This window comes from Lepidothrix coronata, unplaced genomic scaffold (genome assembly GCF_001604755.1).
Source record: "Lepidothrix coronata isolate B3197 unplaced genomic scaffold, Lepidothrix_coronata-1.0 Scaffold48, whole genome shotgun sequence".
NCBI classification, from domain to species: Eukaryota; Metazoa; Chordata; class Aves; order Passeriformes; family Pipridae; genus Lepidothrix; species Lepidothrix coronata.
In genome coordinates this window covers 1,255,780-1,270,622 of record NW_016690228.1, presented here as the reverse complement: position 1 = coordinate 1,270,622, position 14,843 = coordinate 1,255,780, and the positions used below count along the sequence as shown (strand labels likewise).

Here is a 14,843-nt window from a genome sequence, read left to right as displayed (position 1 = left end):
TGCATTTCTGTTTCTCTACTGGTACAATCTCACCATGCAGGACAATGCACATAGACTGCACCTAGTCACAAACACAGGAAGTAGAACTGCAATGGCAGTGAAATATATATATGAACAAGTCTACTCAGTTGACATACTTTAAAACTAAAAACCCCAAATACTGTCAGGATCCATTAATACAATAGAAAGTTATGACACCATAACATGACATGAGTTGAATTCTTTACCAAACAGTATGGCCAGGGTCACTAGGGGTTACCTGCCTCTCTTGGCTGCAGCTCCACCAACAAAGCAGTTGCCCAGTTATCTGGGTATGTTCACATCATCATGCAGTTATTGAAGAAGCTGGATAAATCTCATTCATCTGAAAGTTACTATAACTACAGCATTATCCATGTCCTGGTATGTGAACAAGGGTTTCTGTATGAAGCACCTAAAGAAATGACACAAAGAGTGGGGAGTAGGAGGAGACTGGCTCCTTGTTGTGCAAAATGTAGGATGAAGTATGAGATGCGTGAGCGTTCAAGTGTCAAAAAGGCATTAATATGCACATTGATGAGGTTCCCTCTCAGTTGTCTCTTCTAGAGGCTGAACAGGCCCAACTCTCTCAGCCTTTCCTCGTAAGAGAGATGCTCCAGTCCCCTCAGCATCTCTGCAGCCCTCCACTGGATCTGGTCCAGGAGCTCCCTGTCTCTCCTGTACTGAAGAGCCCAGAACTGGATGCAGCACTCCAGATGCAGCCTCACTAGGGCTGAGTAGAGGAGTAGGATTACCTCCTTTGACCTACTGGCAATGCTTTTCCTAATGTACCCCAGGATACCCCTGGCCTTCCTGGTCACAAGGACACATTGCTGGCTCATGGACAGTTTGTAGTCTATCGGGACCCCCAGGTCTTTCTCCACAGAGCTGCTCCCCAGCAGGTGAGCCTCCATCCTTTAGTGGTGCCTGGGGTTATTCGTCTCCAGGTGCAGGACCCTGCATTTGCCTTTGCTGAACTTCAGATGGTTCTTCTCTGCCCATCTCTCCAACCTGTTGAGGTCTTTTTAAAAATCATCTAACCTAATCTAACCTAATCTAGTTGGATAGAACAAACATTTTTGGTCCTCTTAGAAAACTGCTCCAGATTCTTTCCCTTGGTAGTTCATTGGAATTACTGCCCTGCAGGATATGTTGTATGACACAGGAAGGAAAGCACACCTACAACTTCATGGAATCAAGACACTGACACAGTATTCTCCTGGAAGCAGTTTCCTAACTAGTCACTGCAATCAGCTGCAGCTGGCTTTCTTGAGCCTGAGTTTTCAGCCTTTTCTGACTTAGGGATGCACAGAATTTTCCAGTTTCTCTGTGCAGTTGCTGATCAGGTCACAAATGATATCAGTAAAAAACACTCCACTGGATTTTCATTGGAGCCCTATTACATTTGATACACTGGTTTATGGGAAATTAGGACTAAGTACATTAAAAATTTTTTGAATACATGTAGATGTTAACATTTTACAATTTGTTGCCAGAAAAGCATCCAACACTTCAGAGCTGAAGTTCAGAAGATGGTAGGAGAGAAGGTGGCATCTCTATTTGCAATGCTTGACTGAGTTCTGGGTTCCTGCATACACCTAAGGTCACTTTTCAGTGCAAAGACTTATGCATTTGTTTCTGAGGGTAGCAACTTTTCTCTGACTCAAAAATGCACCAGCTGAAAGATGAGGCATAAAAGACAAAGACACAGGCTGCATCCCTGTGCCACACCAGCAGCTATTATACTAACCCTTCTGAAGTCTTCTACCTCCCCAACTGACAAAATCAAAATGAACAAGAAGAAAACCAGAAACAAACTGGAACCTCCTTAGGTGGAAGGTTAAGCTTAAGTGATGGAAGAAACAGATTTCCTCCTGTTCTGGTTTTTGTTTTGTTTTTAAGGAGCAAGAACAAGAGCGAAGCACTGAGGTTATTCCTTCTGTATGAGGCAGAGCTATGGAAATAATGGGTAAGCAACATGATTGTAACGGGAAAAGCTGCTGGGACTCTCAAGGCAATCTCTAAGATCAACATCAAAAAATCCACGGTACTGTTTGTACTCTTCAAATGACACATAGTGAAAATGTGCTTAGCAAGCAACTAGCTATCAACTATAACTCTTTCCATGTGCAGAAAAAAACATATCTGCTTAAAAATTGATGCTTCCTACACAAAACCTCAAAGTAACAATAAGGAAATTCTTCACTGATATTAGGTCTCTGAGACAACTATTTCATGACTGGGTATAAAATCCCAAGGACGCAATTAACAGTCTCCTGGAAAATAACACGAAATAGTCTTTTTAACCAATGCACGGTCTTTTTTTTGGTAGTAAATTGTACTGCCCAGCATTCTTCTTTCTCTATTATTTTAGTGCTACAGTACACTCTCTGCAGTAGAAGCTTCTATTTTACATTCTCTGGATGAGCTAAGGTAAATCAGATAAGAGTATTTGTATTCCTTAGGCAAATGCAATGTGAATATTCTAATATTCTTAATTCATTAATGTATAAAATCAACTCACATAGAAAACTGAATATCCCTTTACTGAAAAGTTATTTGCAGCTGGTGTCCCAGTTGTCCACATTTTAATTAGCAACACTCTAGCATTTCCCTCCAACTTTAGCGACAGCTCCCATAGTTGTCTAAAAACACAGAGCACATTGTGAAGTGCTACTGAAAAAAAAAAGAATGGTATTGCTGTTTTCTTCTTTTTTGTTTTGTGAATACACTGCTCATAGCAAGTTACAATGCAGCCTTTCATTTTTTTCCTTCCTGTTTTCTTTGCAAATGGAATCTTTTATGCAGTAGGCTTAACACACTTTTTAATAGTCATATTACAGAACGTGCCAACACTGTAAACTAATTAGATTTGGTTTAAAGTTGTGTTGTTTTTTAATTTAAAAAGCATTAAAATACAATTTTACTTCAAGGAAAGACCATCTTAGAAGAAACTGTTTAGCATAGAAGTTGTGAGTTTATTCCTGCAAGACTTCATACTGAAATCAATTTCTCTTTGTTTACCTTCCCACGATGTTGCTAAGCTTGCTGAAAAGCTGTCAAAATTGCCTTCTTGAAGTACCACTAACACTGAAGCTGATGTAGCTGCTTCAGTAGACAGATAATACAAAGGTGATAGAGAAGCAATCTAAATCTAAAGTTTCATCTGAAGATGCTTGAAAGAAGTCTCAAAGGTTTTCCCATCTCATGGAGCATGGGTACCAACCTCTACAGTACAGGACAGTGGGAAGAGGGGATCACAAAGAAGTCTTTGAAGGGGTAATGTCCTAGTTAGAAGAGCTGGGACCAGTTCATCACTGTATGGGTGTAACCCAAAACTGTGTATTCTATAGCCTTCCATGCCATTTCCCAGAAACTGTTATCAATAGACCATTTACACCATCTGCCCACAGCATGCCTGACTCCTCAGACTATAAACTAGGTGTTAAGACGCCTGCGAGATAGGAGGATGCTCCTGTCCTCACACCCATTGTGGAACTCCCCGCCCTGAGGGAGGTACTGGGCATTCCTGCCTGAACTGGAGGATATATAAGCTTGGAGTCTTGGGACTTTTTTAACCACTCGTGGGATCCAGAGGAAGACTGCAGACCACCACTCTCAACCAGACTGCAACCATCACTCTCGACTGGACTGCAATCACCACTCTTCAACCGGACTGCAACCCCACCCTTGACTGGACTGCAATCGCCTCTCTTGACCAGACTGCAACAGCACTCTCACCAACAGGTTTTCCCCTCTCCTTTTCCTTTGGACGCGGGGGGCCCAAAGAACACCACTCTGTTCATGCCCCAGGGTGCTGGGTTATACATTTGGGTTTTGTGGGTTAAAACCAATTGTTTGTCTGTATAATTGTACTTATTGTATTATTTTATTAAATTGCTATTCTGACTTATAATCTCTCTTTTGAGTTGGGTTCATTTCCCCTGCTGGTTTACCTCTAAACCAGCACAGGTAACCAGGACCACTAGAGAACTTTTCTGCTGTATTACAATTCAATCATGTAAAGAATCCAGCTGCAAGAATATTAACCTTGCAAACACGTGTAACACTTACAGACATACAGAAAACGAAGGTCCCTTTCCCAGAGAAGAAAAGCTAAGTCAGTCTTAGCATATATTGTAATGGAATTGCAATTTTTTACCAGTCCTTGAATTCAAACAAGCTATTGCTATTTCCCATCCACATATAATTTATTTCCCTCCTCCTTCTTGTATGTAAATTTATAGGTACATGGAGCAGCCACACTTAAGCCCTGTTTTAAATTCTTTCCTTCAGGGAATGTTAACCCTTTCTTTCTTATTTAGCAGATACTCATTCTATCCTCAGAAACTGCCCAGATGATGACTGAATGTATCAGAATACGGTATTTTTTTCTTCTTTCTTGTGAAAAGTCCTGTCCCCAACATAACGGTCATATGATTACAAGCAGTGCAGCAAGTTTTAAGAAAGCAATTGCTGCTTGAACACAGCAGACAAATTCAAACAAGAGAACAAGAGGTTTAAAAAGTTCATGGACTTTTTCCCAGCCATCTAACTTGTACCTTAATAAAAGACTTAATGAAAAGAAAGATGTTTTCGAAAGGTAGTCATGCTTGGGCTTTTAGAGTCAAGGCAAGGTCAAGGGTGACTCAAGTACAAGTACGTCTTACTAGCATTTTCCTATCAGAACACCTTTAAGGTAGACACGAAAAGTAAACACACTGCCAATGAATTTCCATTACCATAGACAGATATGTAACCAATAAAAAACATTACAAGAGAATCATCACTTCTAAGAGCCCCAGTTATGTTCTATTTATACCCCCTCAAGCTCACAGGAGACTTTAATTTCTGTAATAACATGACGACTGCAGTTTGCAACTGGAATAAAGATACTAAGATTGTTTCCGGGTTGAAGTCATACTGCTGTAATTATGGTAGTGTCAGGGAAATGGCACAGCATCCCGCTAGAAAGAGAAGCTGTACATCACTGAAGGTTATTTCAGAATTAAAGGGGACTAACAGTGGCATCATAAAAGAATCTACTCACACAAAACTGCATCTCCACAGCAGGACGTACCACTGTGACTATTTTGGTTAAATGTCATTCCCTCAGTTGCAATAGTTATATTGGTATGATCATCTATGTATAGATCAGGCTTTCAACAGTAACTACTACAAAACAGTCCCATGAGAGAGAAACGATTATTTTTGGTTCTGTGGAAATGGACTGACTTTCATAATAAGGATTAAATATCATCTAGTATATTGTCATTTGTTTTATGTAAATAAAATCTTAATAAAAAGTGTAAAAGTTTAAATGACTAACACAGTGACTCATTTTAAGCATGATTTAACATTTCTCACATTCAACAGTAACAGTGATTTTATATGCACAAATACAAATTACTCAAAGAGGATCTTTAAGGAAAAGGACATTATAGTTTGTATGTACATCAACTGATCTGGAAAAGCAGTGTGGGTGTAATATTGACAAAGCCAATGATGCCAATAACATGTACTGTGAAGGTATGAAATGTGAAAAATTATCAGCTGTTATTCTTTTCTACTTGTTAATTGCTCCAAAAGACTGGAAACTAATGATTCTTTTCAAGTCCTTTACTCTGCTCCAGATGATATTTTATTTGGCTTTAAGCAGTGCTTCCACATCTCATAGCATAAAGCCAGAACTGCTTTTTATCCACAAACTTCAAAATTGCATTTAAAAAAAAAGACTAGAGGAAGAATGTAATAAAGCCACTAAAAAGGCTTTGGTGAAGATGGTCTGTCCTCCATCAGGTAACACAAGACAGTTAGAACTGGCAGACCTCAGCCCCAAGGGTGATATTGGTCATGAGACAGAAAGATCCCCAGAAGACAAAATCAGGGAGAAAACCAGATAACATGGAGCATTTCCAAAGACAGTGGCCAACTCTGAGCAAAATGCTGCAGGACTGCAGCAGAGCAATTCTGGAATCCTAAGCCAAACTCCTCCTGAAGAGAAGAAGGGAAAATACTAAAAGCTACTTACATTATATTGATGGTTAGCCACTGGTTTATAGTTCGTGGTTACAGCCTTGTCCAGCTGTTGTGATAGCCTTAGAGGTTTAGAAGATTCTTCTATCTGTAATCTGCAAAAGAAAAGAAAAAAATAATTAATAAAAAGTTCAGAAAAGCACATGTTCAAAATGAATTCTAAAAATCTGCAAGTATGAACCAGCCGTTATCAAAGGTCAGCTGCAAACAAACCATAAGGCAAAAACAGATGCACTCTTCTGAATTAGGTTTTTTCTTCTCTATTTTTGCTTGAGGGCACTGAATTATTAGGGTGCTATATGCTACAGAATATAAATGAAATGCTGAAAACGAAGCAACTGTGAAGGGAAGATACTAAAAACAATGCCTGAACACAAATTTCATTCCAAAAGCCTAATGCTCAGGTTGAAAAAAAAATCAAACCCAACCCAAATAAACTCAGAATCTCACAGTTTACTCAGCTGAGGGATGCAAAAGCTTTTCATTCATCTCTGCTGACTCCATGACCTTCTCTTATATATTTTAATGTAAAAACATAAATTTCTGTGACCTTTCCTTTGGCATTACAGTACATTAAGAGCACAAATAATGGTTTTAAGAGCACTTTTAAAAATGTGCAGCCAGAGAAATCCACCCAACTTCAAACCAATGTGCAATAAAGACTCTATCACATAGACAACAATAGGTGACTTCCAGTCCTCTTTAGGAAAGACTCTGAGAAGGTCAGAGAATGAAGGTATCCTGTCAAGTTCATCCCTACATAATTTAAAACTTATCTATGATGGTGTAGAGGGAGTGTTCCATTTACTTCAGGTTTAGCACTCAAGAATTACTACTTGAAATGACACAAGACACCAAGCTCTAGAAAGGTACAGGATGTGGTCCCTTCAGACAAATAGCTTTATGGCACATACAATTAATATGTTCATCATCAGTGAAGCTCTTTTATTTCCAAAGGTGTATCTTCTAGGCAGAACAGTCAATTTTTACTAAACACAAGACTTACAGCCCAATAAATGTACAATGATGCTTGCTTCTTTCCAAACAAGAATTAATATGGTACATTAATTCAAATAATAACTGCATGTTTACTAGTCTAAAACATAAAAATGATAAAACAGTTCTTTAAAAACCCCTGTAAATGTTTGAAATCACTGATTTATTTTTGTAAAGATATAATGTATACCAAAAAAGCTAAAGCTTAAATTTAGCATGCTTCTGATTTAACACCTGAAAAACCTAAATAAATTAATTTGAAGTAAGTATTAAATTTGGAATTAAATTCTCTAGTTTTAGCAACTAGATGTAAAGCCAATCATCTTTCATAGCTATATTGCTGGACAGTAGGTGGGGACAGTTTTGATTCATACATAGATATAAACCTGCTTCCTCTTGAATCTTGGCAAACTTGTCATTTGTTCTATAGTTTTAACTACCCCTAAGCAACCACTGCCTTGTATTCTACATTTCTGTATCAATGCTGCCTTCTGTCCAAACATAGCATGTTTCTTTCTTAGCTTGAAGGAACATCAATTGGAAGGCAAATGAACAATGAACACTTTTTACTTATCACAAGGGTTTATCTTTTGGCCTTCAATCTAATTAAATGATTTTAAAGATTTTATTGATCTGGTTACCAAAGGTCTTCTAAACTCACGTTTCACAAAGAGCCATAGGCTAAAGTTAAATCAATATCTTTTCTACAAATCTGTCTTTTTCTCCACTTCTCCATTTCTTTTTTTTGTTTGTTTTTGGTCTCAGTGACTTTTTAAATTATTAAATAGTTTGGCTTTATTTATTTTTTTTTGCAGTTCTTCACCATGTTTTCTTTTGTTTTGACCTGGGGGGTTTTCCAGTCCTCCCTCTCCCCTATTCTAGCTATTTTTCATCTCACTTCTCCCCACATTTTAATTTAGAGGAGATTTTCTGCTCAACCTGCTTACTGATACTGCTCCTGTTCATGAAACAGGAGGTCCTTGAGACAAACTGGGAATTCTTGTCACTCTTCTCCCCTCCAAGGCCAGTACACCAACTTCATGTGCACTAGACTTAGTTATTTGATTTGTGATATTGTTTGAGAGTCCTTCTCATTACAGCTGCAGCACAAGGTCCTAACAATACCTAAATTCATCAGTTGGTGTCACATTTTCAGGGAGAGATGGGCATTCGATGGAGTCATTTCATCATGATTAATCCTCCTTTCACTGGGCTTTATATTGATTACTTTTTACAATGTAAATTTAGGACATCCTCCATTTCTTAGGGTAAACAGCCAAAGAACATTAGCCCTTCAATGGTGAATTGTCAGTCATGAACATCAGACACCACTCAATCTTAAATCTGGCATTTTAAAATCACAATACAGGACATTTCAAGCCCCACTTCAGTGCAGCTCCCTTAAATTAATCCTTCTTTGCATAAAAGAACACCAGCAACTTATTTCTTAACATTTTTCACTCACCATGCAGGATATGCATTTTAGCTCTTTTATTTTAACCTGCCAGTTTCCAAACCAGTAGAAACCCAAACATGTAGGAGAGTTAATACACTTCCTAAAGGCCTTCTTCCAAAGGTCGATGGCAGTGAAGTTACATTTAACAAGGGAAGTGCCCCAGCATACAACCTTGAAAGCACAGAAAAACTTACTGCTTGCTTAGGAAACAGAACGGAAGCCTACCAAGTAAAAATGGAAATGGATAATCTAAGGTTGTTTGTGAAATGGCAGAAGACTTCAGGAAGATCTACATACAGCAAATAACAAATTAATCAGCTACAAATATATGTCTCTAAAATTTCAGAGGTGTTTGTGTTGTACTTTGAGATTTCTTGCCAAAGGTTTCCAAATTACAAGGATTCACAGATCTCACAGATCTCAGATGGTCTCTAGAAAACTATCTTACAGTAAAATGTTAACCTTTTTTTTGTTTCTAGTTGACAAACTGCTGTAGTGAGAGCTAAAAATATACTACATTCCTGGTATTACTTTTTAATGCAAACAATTACAGCAGTGGACACATGCCAATATAGAAATTTATATGGCAAGCATGGTGAATCAGGAGGGAAACCTTTTTATTACTATCATTTATTCTATACATGCATCTTGCTCTTCTCCCTAATGGATGCCCTTCTCATTTCTTTTTCTGCAGCTTTCAAGGTCTCACAGAGAATGACATAGCCTCAGGTTACCTTCCTTCCATCAGGCTTCCATGCAGAATATCGTCACACAATCCTATGTGGAACAACAGCTGTTGCACATCTGGAATTAGCTTCCCTAAAATCCACGAATACAAGTAAAGGGACTGACAAATGTGGTATAAACACCAAATTATCAAATGGTTCACGTGTGGATTAAGCACTGAAATTTGCTAAGTGCATTACAAAGGGTGAAGACAAACAGCCTGTAATCATTTTGTCCAGATGATTTGTTGATACAGACACTACTTGCAGGGAAAATACAGCACTTGGTTTTATTTTTCAAAACCATGCTGCAGTTCTCTCATATTCAGAAAGTAGTATGTCTGGGTGAATACAATTGACTTTATAAATTTGTATAGCTGTTGTCTGAAAAAATTTGATCAAATACATGTATATATATAAATATATATATATACATTCCAGTAATTATACACTCAAAAATACACACCAAAAGCTATGAATTGGGCATTATACTAGCCTTTTAGATTGATGTTTTAATGTGTTACAGATATAATTACTTTTAATTGTTCACTTCTTAAAGAGAATTTAAAAAGCAGTATTAACCAAAAATATGAAGCAGTGTTTTATGCAGAGTTTTCTCAGAGTGGACCTGCTGAATCTTAATTGAAACTGCTGGCAGGAATAAACAAAAAAAATCAATAGATATTCTGAGTCACTGGTGACACTGATTTAAAGGAGCAGTGGCTTTTTACCTATTACTCTTTATTATGATTTGCAGGAGTTAAAAGACTTAGTTATGGCTCAGAACTACACAAGACTCTCCAAGGAAATAAATTTTCCACTGAACTCCTGTTGAAATAGCTAGAGCCATAATTCATGCTAATATCTGGCCTAAAAAAAAATAAAAAGAGAATGCAGACTTTTTCCCCCAAAACTGCCAATAAATTAGAAACAGAGCAGCCACTAGCCTGCACACTGTGGTTTTCTCTTCCACCCCCAAGATCAAATATAGCTCTTCTGCCTTGAAATACAGCAAGTAACCAGCACGGCATCAAATTCATCACAGTCATTTCCCAGCAAAATACATTTTATACTGCAGCTCTGATTTGTCATTATGCTTACAGTGGAATAGGAGGAAAAAACACTCAAACAGTCTGGAAATAATTCTATAGGACTTGTCAACATGCAGCAGGCTCATACAGGGAGACAGATGAAGACAGTACATACACTCCTAGGAGGAGATATTAATTCGTTTTTAAATCAATGTAATTTTCAGCAATAAAAAATAAACCAAAGACCTTTAGAACTGATAATCTACTGTGATTAATCTTTTGTCACAAAACAAATGTTTCAAAGATTTGAAGCATTAGAGTATTAATCAGAAACACTGCTAGGGCTTGAATTCTTTACATTTATAAAGAAATTATTTCACAGACAAGAGAGGAAAGTTTCGATACTTTTTGTGCTTGGCTATATGTACACAGGTCACTAGTAAGTTAGGAGCTTTGCCTTACTGTTGCAAAAAAGGGAAAAGTTGGGTTGCTTCTCTCTCCGCAGTATCAACCAGCAGAAATGGACTGGAAAAGAGCAGGCCCACTGCCCAAACTTTGGAGGGGAAGAAACAGAAACTCTCCAGCTCTGCACAGTTTTGCAGCTTTTTTTTCTGACTGCTCACAGAAGTTCCCAGCCCAACACCAGGGAATGAAAGCCCAGGACTAACGCTCTCATAGTCTTTTACTCAGTAATTCTGTACTTGAACCAGACATTGACGGCTGCATGACATGAAGTTTCACAATACTTGATATAGGCCACAAAGCTTTTTCTCTGCTTTCCTATTTTGCTAAGCATCCCAAAAATGTCAGAGGTAGGTACATCCTGAAAAACCTCATCCAAAACAAACTAATGCAATAAATGTAACAATATAGCCTTACACTTACTTCTTTTGTATTCATTTGGACTACTGCACCTTGCTGAGGTTCAGGTAGCATCTCTTTTGACTTTTCTTCCAAGCAAGAATATTAATAATGTAAGAAGTGAAATGGGCAAGAGATGAACACTCCTGGAAGATACTGAAACTTAAAAAGTTTTTGTAATTCTGCAAGAACTAAGGGAATTCAGCACCCTGTGGGGCACATCCTGGTAAAACAACCCCATGGCAATGCCCATGCACAAACAACATAGGAAATTACCAGAACGGCCACACTGGTAAAAATACACATTATATAGTAATAAAAATTACAAACTGTTGCTACACAAAAAAATCTGTCATATATTCTGAAAGATAAGAACTAGCAACATGAAAATTCAGCATGTTGTGGTTTCATTGCAAGAAGTCCTACTGTCTCACATTAAATGGAGGCGGATGACTCCACTGTTGCACGGATGAATCCACTGTTCTTGAGATGCTGCATGTTACTCCAGCACACACACACAGAGTCAAAGCAAAGTGAGTCTGTCCCCATTTATTAAGACTAGACAGGCAGACAGAGAAGAGCATGAGCTGAATGGAAATGGCATTAAGAAGTGCATTTGCCAATGAAACGTTTCAGATTATTAATATAGAGTATGATTTATAACTGATTTTAAGTCCTGAAATCCTGACATTTCAAGAAAAGTGCTACAATTATTATATGTTCAGGAAACGTATTAGATTTTTCTGAAGTTGACATCTTCAACTATATATGCTGAAGGCTAAGCAGTGAATCATAGGAATATATGATAATTTCATGTCTAATACTCAGACAGGCATCACAGTCACAACTGAAGACTCCAATTCTACATATCTTTCTCCAGTACAGAAAATGAGATGACATAAATGGCAATTCAACAATAAGTAACAATTTCTTATGCATTCTGTTTTCTGGACTGACAAGATGTGAATAATTGATTAAAACCACTCCCATTTTTCCTCTCTGAATTTAGCATTGCAAATGACTAAAACCTTCTCCGCTGAGTTTGTGATAACAAATCATGTAAAGATAAAATAAGACCTACTTCAGCATTCTAGGAGTGATATAATTGAATAATTTTCTCTATTTATTTGATGCCCAACTTTTAACATATTAAGTGATACCGTAATGCAATTAGCATGAAGAAAACTATAATATCTGCTTGACATCAGGGATATTTTTAATCTAGCTCACATGTGTCTACAGATATTTCCTCTAGAAGCATTCTGACACCAATGAAGTCAGGCTCTGGCAGTACCTGGTCCACATTGGGGAGTGGGTGGAAGTGTTTTATCCAAGGCTAAGCTCAAAAAGGAATCATAACTCAGAGATATCTTCTATGCAATGTGACTGTTAAATGAGATTATAAGTAGCCCATCAATTACTGTGGCTGACAAAGTTTGTTTCTTGTCTCTTCCTCCATTAGGTTTTTCTGTCCAGATTTGTGTCTCTGTATGTTTGGTTTGTTGCTTCCCCATTTACTCAGCACCCCTTTTTGCAGTGAAAAGGATCCTTGACCAGATATCCTTAAGGGTACAGATTCCCATTTTCCTTTGTGAAGCAAAGCAGCCTCTGCACTCTCCTTGGCCTTCCAGTAGGACTTGGGTCACAGCATCACCACCTTGCCAAAGTAAAATGGCCCTTTCAGCACTGTTCAGGCTGTGATTTGATGGAAAGGTCTTGCACGGCCAACCACAGAATCATAGAACCATTTAAGTTAGAAAAGACCTTTAAGATCATCAGTTCTAACTATTAACCCAGCACTGCCAAGTCCACCCCTACAGCATGTCCCTAACAGTCCCTACACATCTTTTAAATGCCTCCAGGGATGGTGACTCAATCACTTCCCTTGGCAACCTGTTCCAGTGCTTGACATCCATTTCACTAAAGAAATGGTTGCTAAAATCCAATCTAAGTCTCCCCGGTATAGCTTGAGGCTGTTTCCTCTTGTCCTATCAATTATTGCTAAGAAATCAACACTTCCTTATTACAATTCATGTACTCTGGAGGAGCAGAGAAGTTTGCAGCTTTGCAGTTGTTACAAATGTCAGGATTTTGCAGTCCTTTCCAACCTACAGTCATATTCAATCAGTTAGTGCTGAGAAGGGAAACAAACCCTCCATTATTGGTTCCTGCCATACTTTTAACATTTTCACACCATTTTAACATTTAACACACACCACGAACATCTCTGCTCTGCTCAGCTTTCAGCCTAACACAAGCAAGAAGATTAAGTGCAAGAATAAACAAAAGCAGAGCTAAAGGGGACAGTCTTCCCTGAGGACTAAGTCCATCCACATATGCTCAGTTACATGCTGTATCTTGCTGTGGGGCACTTCATCTTAATTTCTAAGTGGAGAAAACTACAGGACATGGTACATTTTTATACCAGGGTGTTTACACTTGTGGCTTATTCCAGTGATAGAAAGGTCTAAAACTAGGGTTAAGTAAAACCTGGATGTCCTTTTATGTTGTCCAGAGCATGCAGGGTCCCTCAACCACAGGCACGAGATGAGGTTTGAGACAGAGTGACAAGGTACACCAAACATAAAAATTTAAGCAGCATGCCAGAAAAAGTGGGAATGCAGGTGAAATTTTTGAGAGAGCTGTGAAGAGCCATGTCAGTCCCATATGGCAAAAGAGAGAGAGGCAACACAGAGGCTGCAAGAGAAGCACAACACAATGGGAATGGCTGGATAGGCAGGAGTCTGGTGGACATACTCCTGAATAACAGCAAGGAAGGGGGAAAAGTAGGTTGAAAAGTCTTAGTTTCCCTTTGTGTTTGTTCAGCCGGGACATGCATGTGAAGACCTACAGATCTCTACCTCTGAGAGAGCACTGTCTGTACAGCAGTCTATATAATGCAGACAGGTGTCTGCACCTTAAATATCAAGAGCGATGAATAACCACAGAGAGCAGTTCCTCGCTTCAGGGGAAGCACCAGGAGTCTCACAAGCCCATTACTAATACTACAGAAGGCAAAGACTGAAGATCTAGGAAAACCGACTCATTAGCAATCTAAGCAGGACAGAAAAAGCCCAGCCCTTTAATTTTAACATGAAGATTATCTCCTGAATTAAAGTCAGATGTATTTTTTCCAAAAGAATCACATAAAATTTTAATTATGCATGCATACGTATCTTAGTTGCTCCTAATCAAAAAAGAACCTTTAGGAAACAACTATACAACATCACTTCTTCCTCTTTTATGCTACTAGATGGTTTTGAAGGCAAGTTGGAAAAAATCCAGAAGACTGCATGGTTTTGGAAAAGGGCACAGACTTCTTGAAAATATACAAGTTAGCTTAAAAACATGCAAAAACATATTAAGAAATGTACTTCTTATTTTTAAGGCAAAAGTGCAAGGAATACTTTTATCTCCCCTGATCTGGCTCAAGACCTTTTCTTGCTTTGCAATCAGATGTTTGGTTGCCCACTCTTCCACCAATATGAATAAACAATGTGTTTAAAAGTGTGTGCACTTGTATATACAACTCCAAACTGTTTCCTGTTTAAGAACTTCAACTTGAATATTTTCTTTGATGTCATAAAACAATTAGCAGCAATATTATGCTTCGGTGCCTGAGGAGGTAAGAGAGAAGAAAAAAATCCGACATCTTAGAGACAAAAACAAGTCAAACCAGATCTTTAAAAATTAATTACCTTCAGGTATTTATATGTGTTA

The 14,843-nt window shown here is 38.2% G+C and overlaps 1 protein-coding gene across 1 annotated transcript in view; it reads right to left on the bottom strand.

The window, feature by feature from the left end:
* GTF2F2 (general transcription factor IIF subunit 2) overlaps nt 1-14,843 on the bottom strand; it is an 87,443-nt gene that overhangs the window by 7,364 nt on the left and 65,236 nt on the right. Inside the window, exon 7 of the mRNA XM_017815107.1 lies at nt 6,050-6,149. Coding sequence (XP_017670596.1) covers nt 6,050-6,149 — 100 coding nt within the window. The remainder of the gene's footprint in view (nt 1-6,049; nt 6,150-14,843) is intronic.